We start from the raw sequence: 18,116 nt of genomic DNA, 5'->3' as shown, positions 1-18,116 counted from the left end.
CGGCGTCTTCAGACGAGCAGGAACCTCAGAAGGAGGTGGATCGCTGCGCCTACTTCCCTACACCATCTCTCACACTCTCACACTCTCATTTAAGTTCTCTAATCCAAGATGAATCCCGAGAACGTCGCCCTGCAAGCTCTGCGGGACGCACTACAGAAGGAGGTATGGAATATGCAGGTAAATATCCGCGATAAGACCGCCAACGCAGTCCATGTGTGTATAGTGTACATATTTAGTGATGAAAGTCGTTTATTGACCAAGTTTTATTTCTAGTTTTATACTACTAGGCCTAATGTAAAACTGTAGTATATATATATATATATATATATATATATATATATATATATATATATATATATATATATATATATATATATATATATATATATACACGTACTAGGCTGTTGATTAACAAACTCAATATACAAAGAGAACACCTCAGCCCCCATGCTACAAAAGTGTATAATTTTTTTATTTATTCAGTTCCCTCTTTTTTTAATACAGTTGTAGCAAGTATAAAGTCATCTACTATACATATACATTGATTTCTGGAAATTATGAATTCCATCAAATATTAAATTAAATTAATTTAAAGTTTGTTTGGGCTACTATATTTTTTTTAACATATCTATGATACATAGAAACTAACATAAGATTTGCACGGTCATTATTTTGTTGTAAACGGCTTTAATAAAATATTCTTGATATTATTTAACTATTCAAAAGCCAAAATTTGCATACTGAAAATTTGAAATATGTTAAGGGATTAGCATCTTTCGACTGAATGTGTACTAAATTAACTTACTCTTAAACTTATTTTGCAGATGGAGGCAATAGACGGTTTTGCCAAAGACATGCAGAAACGCAAGATAGAATTATCTGTGACTATAGAAGGAGAGGAATCTATTCTTTCAGAAGTTCGTTCAGCAACTTCTGCATTAAAAGGTTAGCTGATTTGTTTAGCGGCTTCCATTTTTTTCCCTAGTTTCCTATGTATATAAATATTATAAACCTAATGGAAAATAAACTGATCTGTTCCGAGACACAATGTGTTTAACCTTGATGTAATCACGTGAGATTACATAAAGAAACGCCAATCGTACTGGCGTTTGCCTTTCCATTGGAGACTTTTGGCGCCGTGGAGAGGGGGGACCTGCTGCATGAGTAACAGCCTCTCCTCCGTATCAACCTACCTTGGCTCTGCGCCCTGGAGAGGCCACTCCAGACGGACAACCAGAGCGCAATTCCATAGTCTCCTGAAACTGATGGATGCCAACTAGTACTAATCAAGTGCAAGGCAACATAACTGCGAAGGAATACTTAAATAATATTGTAAAATGTAAGACCCCCCCCTAGGCTTTTTAGTACTGCAAGACCATCATTCAGCCTTAGCCCTTGGTATGTGGCCTAAATGCCATCACAAATGAATAGTGGACACTTAACATTTTGTTTTATAATTAGACAGTAGGTCCAAATCATATCATAATTGTACTTAACCAATATATAGGCAATATTAAATTATATATATATTTTCCCCATAGCATTTCCTGGAAGGCAACAAAGATTTGTAAAAATATGTACTTATTTTATCCATTATTGTTTGCCACACAGGCAAGGCCCAAACTGCTATGACAACTAGGGAGTGTCTGATATGTCAAGAAGTGTGTCAGCCGGCAGAAGAAACCAGTATGACAGCCAACATCGTGTAAGTGGAGCCCTTGTTAAAACGATTCTCAGATCTTAGATCCTTTTAGACACTGATCAAACCTACGTTTCCATGACAGAAATACGAGACGTCTCATTTTTGTTAAGTAGTTAAAGCACCATGAATAAACATTAATATCCCAAATATTAAGATGTATTTATATATATATATATATATATATATATATATATATATATATATATATATATATATATATATATATATATATATATATATATATGTTATATATACACGCGAACTGTTACACGAGTTTATTACATATGAAGACGAGTTTCATGTCATCTGTTCTGCATAGCGACTTGGCAAGCCGGCAGTTGATGCTAATTGTATATCTGGTTGGACTTCTTCTTTGCAGTATTTTGGCCTGTCATACGTGTTGAATATCTTAAATATGTATTATGATTTGGTGCCTTGTATGACGAGCTGTCAATCTTGGATCCTCAACCTATGCACGTACGCAAAGTGACATGAAACTCCTTAGATATTACTATCCAATCTTGAACCTTTTCTATGATATTCAAATGTAATAATCCTTATCTGTTAAACAGCCACATTTTATAATTACCATGTATTGTGTTTCGATTACCACTTCAATTACGTTTAGAAATTAAATTTATGGAATACAAAAGAAAAACATTTGACAGTAACTGCATTTGTTTTCACAGCAAATTTTTACTGAGTAACTCAAGTTCCAGTGTTTGGTCTTGGGCCTAAATTTTAACATTTACTTACCAAATGAATAATATAAATTGATAATAATGTCAAGGTTTCTTTTGTCTTTAAGTGACAAGGATAATGAAGTAGACAAATCTTCAGAGGAAGCAGAGTCAGACGACAACAAAATTAAGACGGACAAATCAGAAAAGAGTGAGGATAATGAGAAGCACAATAAGAAAGCCAGTGAAGTGGACAAGGAAGAAAAGAAAGATGACATAATTAAGATGGAAAAGGTGGACGAGAGTGAGGAGAATAGGAGGAAAATTGGCAATGAAATGGCAGTGGACAAGGTCACACAGGAAAGAGTGATCAGGAAAACAATCATTTTAAGACTGGTAAGAGAAAATGGGAAGCTGGTATGCCAGGTGAGAGACGGGGAATCTGGCCGAGGTGCAAACCAACTAGAGAAGGTGAGGATAACACACTAACTGTGATATATTGCAAGCATATTTTGTCAATTGATGACCAGACCACACATTAGAAGGTGAAGGGACGACGACGTTTCGGTCCGTCCTGGACCATTCTCAAGTCCCAATCGACTTGAGAATGGCCCAGGACGGACCGAAACGTCGTCGTCCCTTCACCTTCTAGTGTGTGGTCTGGTCAACATATTTTAGCCACGTTATTGTGACTCATCGCCTGCATATTTGGTCAAAATATGTGTAATTATAAAAAAAAAATCAGTCTTGTATAGTTTACATCTTAAATAAGTGCTGCCCAAACTTTAAGACAGCTTTCTCTATAAAGTGTTATTATTGTCAGTGTGCAGTTAACGTAAATATGCTATCTTGTTCAATTATTGGTTGGATATTAAATAAATATAAATGTATAAAATAATGGAAAAGTATGGGTGACAGAAAATAATACTCAAGGGTTAGGGAGAATCTACAAGGTCTTCTTTGCATCCCCCTTTATTCTCTTCTCCGAGATTATGGGTCCCTACAATCATTAAAATTGCTCAAGTGTATATAGGAGTACTCTTGAACTCTTCGTTGAGTTAAAAAAAAGTTTTAATTAGAGAGGTATTAGGGTTTTAACACGTTTTGCGTATCAAAAAATATATACTGTACAAGGGAAGGGTACCAAAGATATCCCAATTGCCTACATGTGATGTATCCATATGGAATTAAAGGTGGATTGAAATGTCTCCCCTACAAGTAATTATTCATAATTTATAATTAAAGGTGGATTGAAATGTCTCCCCCTACAAGTAATTATTCATAATTTATTTTCAGACTATGGCAGCGATACCTGCGACCAGTGAGACAAGAATATCCTTGCAGTTAACTCTAGATGATGGTGAAGAAAAGCATAATAAATTGTCATCAATTGAAGATAGCAACGTGGCAACTTTTCTGCACGAGTTTTTGTAAGTTTGATATTATTTACTTCGTAAGTAGTGAAAATATCGTATATCTGATGCATGCTATTCAACAGTTGCATGCCAGATTGCGGGGAAGTGGGGAAAGGGAGGGGGGGGGGGGGGGTAGGAATCCTAGTGAAAATATATACAGTAAATGAAAAACTATATGGATCCCAGAGACTTTAAAGCAGCCACTTGTGTCTTTGCGATAAACGCTATGTTATCTTTTAAGGAAGTTACATATAGTAGTTTAACCCCTAGTATAATGCATTTTAACATCAATTATAATATATATATATATATATGTCGTACCTAGTAGCAAGAACGCACTTCTCAGCCTACTATGCAAGGCCAGATTTGCCTAATAAGCCAAGTTTTCATGAATTAATATATTTTCTCTAATTTTTTTCTTATGAAATGATAAAGCTACCCATTTCATTATGTATGAGGTCAATTTTTTTTTATTGGAGTTAAAATTAATGTAGATATATGACCGAACCTAACCAACCCTACCTAACCTAACCTAACCTATCTTTATAGGTTAGGTTAGGTTAGGTAGCCGAAAAAGTTAGGTTAGGTTAGGTTAGGTAGGTTAGGTAGTCGAAAAACAATTAATTCATAAAAACTTGGCTTATTAGGCAAATCGGGCCTTGCATAGTAGGCTGAGAAGTGAGTTCTGGCTATTAGGTACGACATATATATATATATATATTGTACAAAATAGCTTAGCTATTTTACAGGTAAACACAACAACATAATCAGTTCTTTATAACTAGTAAGTATAAGGATTAATATTAATAGCGTTAATATCGCAATTTTCTAGATAATATATTTCGTATAATTAATTTCTTAATTATATATTTTTTCTGAAGGTGTGACATTCGCCAACAAGTTGAAAACATATTTGAAGGTAGCCATTTACTTGACGAGCCCCGGAAGACTCTAGTGGGTGAAAGCAAGTCCCTTGAAGATTCTAATAAGACGTTGCTCAGGGAGAACCCTAAAGAGACCCATGAAAGCCCTAAAGAGATCCAAGAGAACCCTAAAGATCTCCAAGAGAGCCTTAAATATCTCCAGGAAAGCCCTAGAGATCTCAAGGAGAACCCCTAAAGATCCTTAAGACAATATGCATCGTCTGAGGATGAAGAGAAACAATATACCGTGATTAATTTTGTTTACTGTGTGTGGAATATATTTTATATTTGCAGCACCATTTTGAGATTCGTTTTTATTTTGTCTTATGTTCTGAGCGTTGAATTTTTTATTTGTCACTAAGAGCATCAGGGAAAAAGGTACAATTATACAAGGAAATGGAGGTGACTTTTACAACTAACTCACTCTTTATAATAAAAATTGCCTTATACAGTACTGTTGATTTAGAAAGGTTTACGCTGACTTTTAAATTTTAATTAGTTTGCGTTGATTATTCTGTAATGAAAAATCAACAAATTATATCTTATAACTTATTGCCCCAAACTTTTTGACTTGATGGTCTTCGGTGGAAAGAACGATGTATTCGATTTTTATGTTGTCACGGGATTTGTTTCTGCAATAAAAAGGTTTTATCACTGATCTTTGAGCGTTTCATTTGTCTTTTTTTGGGGGGCCACTTTGATTGTAACATTCAGCAAGTACTATGTTAAAGAAGTAGATTTTATTAAAAAAAAATAAGTGTATGAAGAAATTATAAACAAAAATGTAAACATTGGAAAATTTAGGGATTTTTTTTGTTTGGCTCAGGTGGGGAAGGGAACTATCTGGGGAAAGAGTCAAGCAATTACCACTAGATAGCACTGGCAAGGGATCAGGAAAAGGATTTGGGACGGGACGGGGGGTAAGGAATGGTGCCCAACCACTTGGATGGTCGGGGATTGAACGCTGACTTGCATGAAGCGAAACCATCGCTCTACCGTCCAGCTCAAGTGGTTGGGCACCATTCTTCACCCCCGTCCCGTACCAAATCTTTATCCTGGGGGCAAGAAAAACATATATATATATGGGTAATGGTGACAATTACTAGTTTTCCAAATACGTTCATGAAATTGCAAGGAGTCACGTAAATCTGTGTATTTCTGTATAACCCTGTCCATAGAGGACAGAAGAAAACGTATATATGCTGGTTAGCACTATAAATGTGTGGCCATATCTGTGGTAGAAAATAATAATACAAAAATATAAGCATACTGGAAATTAGAAAACGTTTATGACTTACGTAATACCCCACAGAAGGGTATCTCACGGGCAGTTAATGGAACGGAATCTTACCCTTTACAGCCTGAATAACCTTTTTTTCAGTTTTCAGGCTCCCATTACCTGGTTAATTGTTCAGATTTTCAGAATCTAAAAGTTTCCTTCCGACAATTCCTTTATCTAATGAATAAAATTCTCGCTGACTCCATTGACGTGATCACGTTATGTCAATTTACTCCCTCTATTTACAATTAAGTGATATTTTGACTCTTGAATTATCTGTGATATTGATAGTGCCATGTAGCCCCATTAGCTTAGATCTTTTCCTGAATATTTACTTGTCGACATCACAAACCTACAAGGTGAGCAGATCAGTAAGCAAGAGTGCATTTGAAGTAAGAACCAGAAACTACATGCAACCTATTAGGCTAGATCCCGAAATAATTATATTCCAGTACACTGAAATACCATCAGTGATGATCTTCAAAGTATTGTACTGCAGAGCACACTGTATTAAATACAGTACATTTGCTGTAATACATTTCCCCAAAGTCAACGGCGACTACGCCACGCAGCCCCCGTGGCGTATTGGTAAGACACTCCTGGCGTTTCGCGAGCACTTTGTCCTGGGTTCGTATCCTGGCCGGGGAGGATTTACTGGGCGTCAATCCTTAACTTGTAGCCTCTGTTTACCCAACAGTAAAGTTGGTACCTAGTTGTTAAACGATTTGGCGGGTCGTATTCCCTGGGAATATTAAAATTATTAAGGCCCTGCCCGAAGCGCAATGCGTGTTAGTGGCTGTACAAGAATATAACTCTTGAATATATAAATAAATATAAATACATGCTAGTATCACCTCTGTACTATTATATAATTCCTATCACTTTAAATTTATGATTACTGTATTTGGTCATTAACAAATTGGTTTAGAAGACTTTACGTTTAAAATTATACCACTTGAAATAAGAAAATAATTGCATTCTTTCATACAGCTCAACCGCAGAGCCCATAAGGAAAACACCAAATCTAAAGAAGACGCCAAACTCCAAAATATATTAACAAATCCGCCCAGTTCACAACAAAATATACGTTAGAACAATAAGTAATACTAATTATGAGAATATGAGAGAGATTTGGAGACTTGTAGCGCATGAGGGAAAGTCGCTCCTGCCGGCGTCCTCAGACGAGCAGGAGGCCCGGCAGGAGGTGGACCGCAGCGCCTACTTTACTACTCTCTCTCTACTCTCAAATTTAACTTCTCTGTCCAAGATGACTCCCGAGGACGTCGCTCGCAAAGTTCTGCGTGACGCACTACTGAAGGAGGTATGGTATATTGGGAAATATTTGGCGACAAGGTGGTTCAAGACGTCGCTGCCGCCACGTCTGCCATCTTAACATTGATGTACAGTGTTGACTAAGTTTGTTTGACAAATAGGGTGGTGGGGGAAGAGATTCTGGTGATTCAGTTGCATTAATGAGAGACCGCGTGAGCGTATTTTCATCGTGCAATTAAAATTTGTTGAGTAGAAGGCTTAAATCATGACTGGCGGAGGTTGGTTTAGAGACCTGTGAGGATCTTGCTTGATTTAACGCAGAGAGATCAGGATATTTGCATGGCTCTCAGGCTATGCAAATACTATCAGTTGAGTTGATAAAATACTGGATAGGCTAGCAAAATTATATATATATATATATATATATATATATATATATATATATATATATATATATATATATATATATATATATATATATATATATATATATATATATATATATATATATATTCCCTCTTCATAATTAGCTTGTTCAGATATTGCCAAAAGGTTGCTCACGTTCAATGTTTAGCTTAAGTATGAACCATATAACTTATTTCCTGAAACATTCTGATCGCGTAATAAGTTATATTGCCTGAATTTCTGGATTTTTATGAAACTTGTTCGCTTATGTTCGATATTTTTTGAAGATGTTTGTAGGTGTGAATGTATGTACTGTATTTGTGGTTGTTTTATATTAACAGAGATTCTATCACCTGTTGTTAGATTAAAGTTTTTAGACAACTTTTTGTTTAACAAAATTGTCCAAACTCCATTCCCTTTGCACCTGTTTTTAGTTCAACTCTAATAGCCACTTGTTGGACTATTCTTTCATTTTAACATCCCTATTTCACAATACGGATGGCTAATTACCAAAATATCAACAAGACTAATTATTAATAACAATCATCAGTCGTATTTATCCTCACAATTTTTAAATCAACAAAAATTGATAACAAACATTAAGAGAAAAGCGTTTATAACCAATGGTAAGTTATCTCAATAGATTAGAAATAGGATTAGTATTGAAATAGAAATTGGATTAGCATTGGCTTCTTTACACTATATATGATTGTGCTACATTCGCTACTTATTTATTATTTTTCCATTTCCTCATATTTTACCTATTCAGTCTTAAATCAATATACTGAGAACTGACACTAAATCTAGGGAACTTACTATTTACTTAATGTTTACCTAATTATTATTAAACTTTTTTTTCAGATGGTGGCAATAGATGATTATATAAAAGTCACGCAGAAACGCAGAAGAGAATTAGCAACATTTCGTGTTGTAGACATTCGTTCATCAGTTAATGAATTAAAAGGTTAGCATATTTTTTATATAATCTTTTGTGTTTGTGTAAGAAATGAATTAGGGAGTGGTTAAGTAATCTGATTGAATAAAACAAAATGAGTATTGTAGTAGTAGAGTTCTTTAGCAAATGACTGAACAATTAAATCTGAAGATGTCAATAAATACTGAAGAAGAATGGAGGGAAGGACTGAGTTAGTTTCGGAAAACACAAGATGAAATTGGCCTATGTCGAAGGGAAATAAATGAGGATCTGTATTTTGATTTTGTCATCACCCCATTCATGTAACATTTCTTGAGACTGAATTGAACTTTTTTTTTGAGAGGAAATTACGAGAGTTAGACATTTTCACATTCCAGTTTTAAGGAGAAAAAGGCTGTTCTGTAGTCACAAATTATCGAGTAGGTCTCGATAGTTTGTGATTGCACTGCAACTAAACCAATTGCATTGCGAAATACAGCCATGCCAAGTTGTTCAATTGCTGATCTGATGAGCTAGGAAATTTTTGCTAGACTGCCTAGATATAGCCAATTCTTGTGTACATAATATATTTAATTTCATCATCAACATCAGTGGATAGAATTAAAGCTTAGTTGAAAACAAAAATATACTGCTCAGGAGTTTCTAATTGGGACCTCATCAGAGGTAAACAGAAAATAATTAACCTAAGGTCAAAGACAATGCATAATCTGGGTTTGTAGATTTCTATACATTCTAGTAAGTTAAATTAGCAAATTTAAAAGCATAACATTTGCAGGAGACTGAAAATGATTAAAAGACGCTTAAGATCTAACAAGGTTAAATCTCAACCTTAGTATGAGTTATATTTAATTGTGGAATTGAATGGGTAGATATAGCAACTTAAGACTATTTCATGTTATATATTTACTCTTCCAGTTTTTGGCATGCCTTTTGTGGTATTACAATAAACAAATCGTGAGATTTTGTGGGGTACAACAGTACGTTGCACCAATTGTTGCTGTAAGTACTATCATTTATGGCGGATGGGTTGGATTATTTAAGATTGTAAAGTTCCAGATATTAGAATTGAATGACCATCTGCCTGAGCACTTGGTCTATCGTCTAAATATCATTATAACCACCCAGAGAACACTGAATAACTCCGGATTCTAGACTTAGGCCTTTGGTCCGAGTCCTTCCATAACAGTTATAAAAAAAATTACAACAACCGATTAATAATTTTCATTATAACCTTTTTGGCAGGCAACAGTGATATATGAAAGATGTACTTATTGATCCAGTATTATTTGTCACGCAGGAAAGCTTCCATCTACAACGAATAAGGGGTCTCAGAGTTCACGTAAAGAATTATATCAGCAGACAGGAGGGACCAGTGTTACATTCGACATCATGTAAGTAGAGCCTATGGTTTACAAAACTTGGACATTGTTGTAACATTTGTTTTCTGGACATACAACATGTTGTATTTGTTTCCTGGACATACAACATGTTGTATTTGTTTCCTGAAAACATGTTCTACCATATTTAGATTTCTGTCAACAAACTAAGTTTTAAACTGTGTGTACATTTTCGCAAACTATTCCAACGTTCCATCATGGAAATTATTCTCTCTCTTTGGAAATACGTATTATTGTGGCTGAATTATATGTCGGTTTATATGCTTTACAGGATTAAATATTAAACATATCTATTATTGCTGTAGAAGCTACAAGAACCTTTCTGACCGTCAAAACATTTACCTCAATATTGTGGTTTCAGAATTCCAATATTTTCAGTATCTTTTTTTTAGGAAACACAGACAAACGGAGTTTTGCTTGGCAAAACTGCGTCATATTAGTTACATAAAATTTTAAAATAAGCCATTCAGACATCACTAAGCTACAGAAGTCTGTTTCCTTCATAAATTACAACCCAATAATATGTAAATTACATGATGGGGAAAATTGGAAGAGTTATGCAATCATACACAATCATCTGGAATGGCTTTATACGTGGGTATTTTCAACTAGAAATTCACTAACTTCTGCGCCGTAAACTGTTCCTCAAGTTTATTCCTCTACAACATAGTTTCCTGTTGTCGTGTTCTGCATAGTGTGACATTGCAAGGTGGCAGTTGTTGCCAATTGTGTTGCCGTAAAGTTAAACTAAAATAGCATTTCTTCAAGATGTGCAAATTGGTATACGTATTTAATATCTTAAATGTATCGCATGTTACTGTGCTTTGACTCTAACGCTATCAGTCTTGAACCGTCAACCTGTGCTGGAACGCAAAGTTACAAAACATTTTAGCAATAATCATCCTACATTTAACTTTTTCATTATACTAAAGTACAGTAAATCGATATCTTGTCAACAGCCACCCTTCATAATGATCATGTACTTTGTTATCGAGTACCACTTCTATTCTTTGTAACAAATAAACGTGGTTTTCAGATATTGCACAAAAAAAATGTATATCCTGTCAAAGTAATATTTTAATTGAATACGTATTTTGTTTTGTATTTTATCTTGGGACTTATGTTTCAATATTGCCTTAGGAAATAAATATTTTAAATTTATATTAATGCCTAGGCTTCCGTATCCTACAGTGAGAAGGAAAAAGTGGACAAGGCCACAAAAAAAGATCAGAACACAATTATGAAAGACAAAATGCAAAAAGATGAGAAGACTGGCATGTGCTGCGACAAAGCCAAGGCAGTGGACAGACCCACAAAAGAAACAACACAAGAGGACAACATTAAGAAACAAGAGCTAGAAAAGCACAGTGACAGAGGAAAGGCAGTGGGCAGACCCACAAAAGAAGCAACTCAAGAGGACAACATTAAGAAACAAGATCTTGTAGAGTTCAGTGACAAAGGAAAGAAAGTGGACAGACCCACAAGCGAACAAGACTGCAAGAACAAAAGTAGGTTGGATGATGTGGTTGAAGATAATAATGTAAAGCTGCAGGCTGACAAAAGAGGACTCTAAGAAGACGAGAAGAACAAGTTCCAGAACAGCTAGAGGAGAAGGGGAGGATAGGTGAGTCTTTTGAGGATTAGGAGCATTTGAACCTTGAATCAAATCAATCTAATTATCGCCATCACACACTCTTGGCTCTTTACTAATTTTCTCATTGATTAATCACGTTAATGTGATTTTGTTTGTGCATTTGAAGAGAAGCATTGGAAGGAAGGAAGGAGGGGTGGGGCGGGGAATTCCAGGTTTTACCATTACTTTTAGTGTGTCGTGGTTTAGTGGTCTAAGGCGTGTGCTTGGCAATACTACTGTGCAGGTTCGAATCCTCATGGCTCCTAATGATTTTCTCATTGATACAACAAATTAATGTGATTTCTTGGTGCACTTAAACAGTGGCAATGATATACACAGTGATACAACACTTGTACAATGGCATTGATCTGATACTTGTACGATGACATCGATCTAACACTGGTACAATGGCAGTGATATAACACTTGTACAATGAGAGTGATCTAACACTTGTACAATGGCATAACATATAAGTATATAACACCCATACAATAACAATAATGCTTTACTTGGTACCATCGAAGCCTCGAACACGGGACCACATAGGCGGAAGACCATAATTCAAGGGAGTGAAATGATGTGATTACTCTTCATATAGAGGATTACCTAACATTACCTATAGAGGACGTGGAGGATTACCTAACATCTCCAAAGAATGCCCAGAGTCTTAGAGTTTGATACCAGATGTGTGTGCGTGTGAGATCCTTCCTTACTGAGGGTAGATCAGTAGCCAGGTTGGTCGAACTACCGTCTTTCATATTTGTGGTCCCGATATCGAGGCTGCGATGGTTCAAGTAAAAAAAAAAAATTAAAAAGTCGCTAATGTATTCTATAAAAATTGTCCTTTTTCAGATACATTTAATTTGTTTTTAAGGACTTCGTATGTTGCAAAGACAGAGCATTCAACTGAAGTTGGGCAGTGTATATAGCCCTCACGATAGCCGTTTTGGGAACTAACTTGAAACAAAGCAAAAAAAGGGGAGTGGGGAACAGTCACAAACTTCCAACTTCACACTTTCCCCCAAGCGCCAGACATGGTGGACCGCCGCAATTTAATTTTCAGACCCGGAAAGTTTCTGCAGATCTATTTTCTGCAGTTTTACAAATCTGAGCTTCCCTGATTTGTTGTATTTCTCAATTCCGGTTGAAAATTGGACGCTGTTACATATGGAGATCATTCTTGGATTATTATTATTAGATATTTCCTCAATTATATCCTAATCACATTTGTTCAACTTTTACCATTGACTGATGATAATGAAAATCATCATCGATGATTATACATTATAACTCATTAGTGGTGATTATAGATGATTGTACATTATAAATCATTATTGAAGAGTGTAGATAAATCATTTAATGTGATGACTAGATTTATCATTATTGATGACTAGACGATAAAGAGTAGATTATTTTAAATTCTGAAAAAGTGTTAATACAATTTTAGTTGTCATTATTTTTACTATACGAAATAGAGCATCGTTTAAAATTTCACACGTCATCCCTCAAAATACAGGTTTATAATATTTAACATCCTCAATGTCAGGAAAAATGTCAATAGTGTTTAAATCAGCAATTAAAAATTAGTGTCAGGATACCTATAAATAAATGCACTACGAAATTCAATCTATATTTCGTAAAAAATTGTCTGACAATTTATTCATTATATTTTTTCAGAGTTAATGTCATTCGCAAAAAAATAGAAGATATATTTTTTGGTATTTGCTAAAAATGGAAGATATATATATGACTAGGTCCTTGCTCCTAAGAGACCACAAGGAATCCCGAATGTGCCTTGCAAGATTATGACAAGATGAGTATCGTCTGAAGATGAGGAGGACCAATTTTCAGTTGCTTATTTTCGATTTCGTTTTGATATGGGATATCATTTCTATTTTTAAGCATCATTTTATTGCACTTGTGTTCCGAACTTTGAATCTCGGGTTTCCATTACTAAACAGGAGAACAAGTTTGCCGTTGTTCAAGAAATTAGACGTGACTTTTGAGAACTTTCACTTGTATTATAATAAAAATCAGCCTTTTTTATTGTATTGTTGATTTAAAAAGGAAGATTCACTGTGACTAGGTAACATTTATATGCTTTGGACTTTATTAATCTTTAACGAAAAATTAATATATACAGTATACGCATATTAATTATTTCTTAAAGCCTATTCTAGCCGGCTAGGTAGAAAGAAATTCGGTGTACTTTATTTGTATATTTGATATAGGATATGTTTCTGCAATAAAATACTTTACCAATGATCTTCAAGCGTTTCTTTTGTAATTTTCTTGCCAGCTCATTTACAAAGCACTTACGAATTTTACAATCAAGTGTTAAATAGTATATAGAAATCCTAGAGTGATTGAACACTTAATAAGAATTAAAAAAAATATTTAACTAATGAAAATAGAAGAGAAGGAATGTATAAAGTAAGCATTCAAGGGGAATATGAAAACCTCTTATAACAAACGGAGGAAAATATGGTTTAGTGCTAAGTATCATAGATTAACTATAAATAGGTTATGTTGTTTGAATAAGTGATTATTAAACATCTATACCGTCAGAGCGGGGTTGGTTAATAACAATAAATATGTTATCCTTTGAAAAGCTATGGTTTTGCTACAGATCCCCGTAGCCAGGACGGTGGTGTGTGCGGGCGTACCACTCAAGAAATCTCGCGAGTGGTCGTAGTAATGTGCAACCACTAGTTTAACGATGACACAGCAACCACTAGTTTAACGATGACGCAGCTAAGTGAACCACATTACACACTAGTCAACGAGAATCGACCAGACATGTCGCCCGTAACCGTGTGACTGGCAGATTGTGCCGAGAATATTTTGGAAGCGCTTGAGGACAAGAAGTTTAAACAACTTAAAATATGCCAGGGTGATATTAAACACATCTTACACCACTCAGCATCATGAAGAACATGCATGATATGCTGGTTATCAAGATCTTTAGGGGGGGCACATGCCGGTTGCTTGAAGGTTTTCTGCCATCCACAGTACAGACGGTTTATAAGATCAGGTTTACAGTGATCCTTAGGAGTATTAATGTGTTCGCAAAACAGCAACTCGAAAAAAATATCGCATCTTATTGCCAACATCTTGTGCGTTGTTCACAGACTTAATACACCGATTTTTTTTTTAGGCACTCTATCTCAACTTTATGATGGTTTAGTGAAATTAAAAGAGCGGTAATACTGAGGCTTCCGCGAAGAAATTAGCATCAGACTCTCACTTTTTATTTGCAACAACATCCCAGTTAACTAAACTTCTTAACCACTTCCAACACTTCTTCATTCACGAATAATTTCATGCTCAGAATTCCCATTCTCCACCACAATATCTTTCATTTTGTCCACATTCATTAAAGCGGTATTCTCTCACAAGCACAACAAAATTACCTTAACATAAATCTCCATGATAATAATGGTTTAAAACTACTGTACATAATCTGTATACATAAAATTTGCTGCGGTTAATTTACTCCTATCTTGTACTAGTCTAGCACAATTCTCAAGCATTTTTGTCCTGATTTCCCTTATGATCCATATGCATCACCTCTTATGCGCCTCCGCTAACTCTGCCTTCATTAACTATAAAGAGAGGACTCGTGCTGAACCTAGCGAGCAAAACAGCCAAGAAACTTCTTGTACTGAGGTGCATCTCGTACCTGCTCGACAGCAGTGTTTAGAAAATATTATATAATGCATCCGATGGCTTACATTTTGAGAATGCATAGCTCTTTTGCAAGTCATACCCCACATCCATTCTCAAGGCTTGTGGACACCATACAGAATTATGGAAGATTACTCGTATATAGACCCGGCCTGGCTACACGTGATAGTATATCAGAATTTCAGGATTATGAACTGCCACAGAATATCAACTTGTAGCATGCAGTTGCCATGCCGGAACATCAATGATAGCAATTACTAAATTAACTCTTGTACTATATATAAATCCTGTTTAGCCCGTGCCAAAGACCAAGAGCCGATAACCAAAACTGAAAAATTACCCTCGATCTTCAAAGAGCCGAAGTATGTAGATAGCAACCTGAGCAGGCGGCAGCGAATGCTGAGAGTTCAAACAGATGACACTTGCTTACGGCGGCATGATGTCGGGTGCCGGGATGCAATCGAGGGAGTGAGAGCCCTACTGGATGTAACAAAATCATATATGCAAGTACCAAGCTCACACTGTAGGTACCAATATTATGTTGGGACCTGCTATCGAGAGATACCAGGCACCTGTTGATCGTGCCAAGCTTCTGACGTTGGTGACAAATTTTCGTATTTGGAGTATCAGGCTTCACGTGGAAAGGCGAAGTTCCATCATGAAATGTCGAGTGGTACTTGGAAAGGCCAAGCTTTATTTAAGAAAAGCCAAACTTTACGTAGGGGAAGCCAACAGCTCTGCTAGGGAAGATCAAGTATGCCCTGGAAATACTAGGCCTCAAATTAATATCCCCTCCAATCACATACAGTAAGACATAAAATGCTCAACACTTGTTCTTTTGAAAAAAAAAATATTTTCAATTATTTTTCATTTTCAAATTACGGTCTTTTTTGGCCGTAGAGCCATTATTGACCACCCAGCAAGTATAATTTCGTCCCGAACATATTAAATTTAATTAGTCAACATTGCATCACTCGCAGCCTAGTGTTATAGCCTCGCTATAAATTATTAACCCTCTGGTCGTCAGGTGGAAAACTTGAGTTTGACTTGAGATTCACGTATTTATATATTTACTGCGCTGTTCCCAACACCTGTCAACACAGGTATCAACACCGCACCCCCCCCTCCCCCCAATAGCAACATGATATTGAAGCTTACGCTATGTATTGTTTTTTTCAACTTAAAAGTTCGTAGTGAAAGCACACACACACACTGAGATCTATCTTGAATTGCATTCAAATAAAAAACTTATTCATTTACTTATTATTAATAGGTAAATTATTTATTGACATTTTTTTATTTTTAAACCACTTTAAATAAGAGAGAAAATATGACTTCCAGTACTCCTTTACTCCCTTTACCCCCCCCCCCCATTTCCCCCACCCCCCCACACACACACATAAAATAATATCAAAGAATGTGTCGATTAAGGTCTAGACCTCACCATAACAAATATATAAATAATATTACAGAAACTGGTTCCAATTCGTCGGGAATATTCCCCCTTTCCCAAGTGTCGCTGTGAATAACCTGGCTCTCAAGCGCTGAAAAATATATGTATTGCAGATTTCCTGGTCATGTTTTGGCCCTCAAATGTATTTTTATATATTTGAATCCGAATATTTTTTTCGGCGAGAACAAACGCACCGTCGTATTTCAAGGAAGCATCTCCTCATCCTCCTCATTTTCTCTTACTCTTTATCATCTTTCTCTTCCCCCCCTCCTCTTTCGCCTAACTGCGAAGAGAATAAAGCCCTTGTCGTTGCTTTTTATTAGATTTTTTCACTCTTCATGGTTCACACCGGGCGTTTATTGCATCGCGTACGAAAGAGAGAGAGAAAGTGTGAGTGTTATTACATGTGCAAGCTTCTCAACAAGAATGAATATTTTACCAGAATTTATCGCTTATAACACTAGCAGCTCCCTTTCTGTGCTCGTTGTACAGAGACAAGATGATTACCAAATGAAACACAAATACACACACGCACCCAACATATACATATAATATACATTTATACACGCATACTAGGGATAACCGATAGTTAGAAAGGTAGGGTTCAAGAGCTAATAGGTCGATCTTGGAGGCACAAATAGTAAACACACACACACACACACACACAAGGGAATCGATCAAAGAAAGGCATTATAAGTTGATCAGGAGCATAACGAGAGAACATACATGGAAGCTCAAGATAAGAGATGAGCCACAGGAATATAAGGTCCAGACACTCTTCAGTGTAAAGATAATAAGCGAGAAGAACAATAAGAGGAAGAGGCAGCCTCCTTCTATAGTTCTAAAAGTGAGTATGACAAGGAGTTATTGTATTAGACAACCAACAGGGGAGAAGACAGGGGACCGAGAGCTGAACCCCGATTTTGCATGCTCTGTTAAACAAGAACATACACAAAACCAGAGGCTAGATCCTCTAGCCTAAATTAGTTGAACGAACACAATCAAAATCCAAACAAATTGCGGGTTCAAAATTCAATTAATATCTAAGTTTTTCTTGTTCGATTACCTGTGAAAACTTTCCTCCGGAAACAAGCTATTAAAACTTCTTGTAATTATTTCCACGGCAAGTTTACTGCAAAGGAAACTTTTTTGACCTGCCGGGCACAGAAGCCTGGACGAAGCGCCGCTTTGTAACATATTCCAAAATAAGTGTATCAAAAATATTTGCACAGAGATTAAAGTTAACATAAACATACAACACTGTTGCGTTCAGATACCTGCATATTTTAACTAGTAGTAGTAGTAGGCATCCATCAGTCTCAGGAGACTATGGAGT

General features: G+C 35.9%; 2 protein-coding genes across 4 annotated transcripts; both read left to right on the top strand.

Moving 5' to 3' along the window:
• LOC123774708 (myosin heavy chain, clone 203) lies at nucleotides 1-5,379 on the top strand. Of its 2 annotated transcripts, none has more exons than XM_045769219.2 (6): nucleotides 1-177; nucleotides 825-945; nucleotides 1,612-1,705; nucleotides 2,511-2,853; nucleotides 3,679-3,812; nucleotides 4,679-5,379. In XM_045769219.2, the coding sequence occupies exons 1-6, from the start codon at nucleotides 109-111 to the stop codon at nucleotides 4,914-4,916; spliced, it is 999 nt and encodes a 332-aa protein (XP_045625175.2). In that variant the 5' UTR covers nucleotides 1-108; the 3' UTR covers nucleotides 4,917-5,379. The 2 variants fall into 2 exon arrangements, with proteins under 2 accessions (XP_045625175.2, XP_045625176.2); XM_045769220.2 differs by having other exon boundaries at nucleotides 4-162.
• A 1,674-nt stretch (nucleotides 5,380-7,053) lies between these two features.
• LOC123774709 (uncharacterized) lies at nucleotides 7,054-13,906 on the top strand. Of its 2 annotated transcripts, none has more exons than XM_045769223.2 (5): nucleotides 7,054-7,320; nucleotides 8,538-8,640; nucleotides 9,908-10,001; nucleotides 11,199-11,631; nucleotides 12,493-13,906. In XM_045769223.2, exons 1-4 carry the CDS (start codon nucleotides 7,120-7,122, stop codon nucleotides 11,578-11,580), a joined length of 780 nt encoding a protein of 259 aa, XP_045625179.2. In that variant the 5' UTR covers nucleotides 7,054-7,119; the 3' UTR covers nucleotides 11,581-11,631; nucleotides 12,493-13,906. The 2 variants fall into 2 exon arrangements, with proteins under 2 accessions (XP_045625179.2, XP_045625178.2); XM_045769222.2 differs by having other exon boundaries at nucleotides 7,060-7,320; nucleotides 13,318-13,906.
• The last annotated feature ends 4,210 nt before the right edge of the window (nucleotides 13,907-18,116 follow it).

The sequence above is a fragment of the Procambarus clarkii genome, chromosome 68 (assembly GCF_040958095.1).
Source record: "Procambarus clarkii isolate CNS0578487 chromosome 68, FALCON_Pclarkii_2.0, whole genome shotgun sequence".
Classification (NCBI taxonomy): Eukaryota; Metazoa; Arthropoda; class Malacostraca; order Decapoda; family Cambaridae; genus Procambarus; species Procambarus clarkii.
The sequence above is the reverse complement of the archived record's forward strand: the minus strand, read 5'-3'. Positions and strand labels throughout refer to the sequence as shown.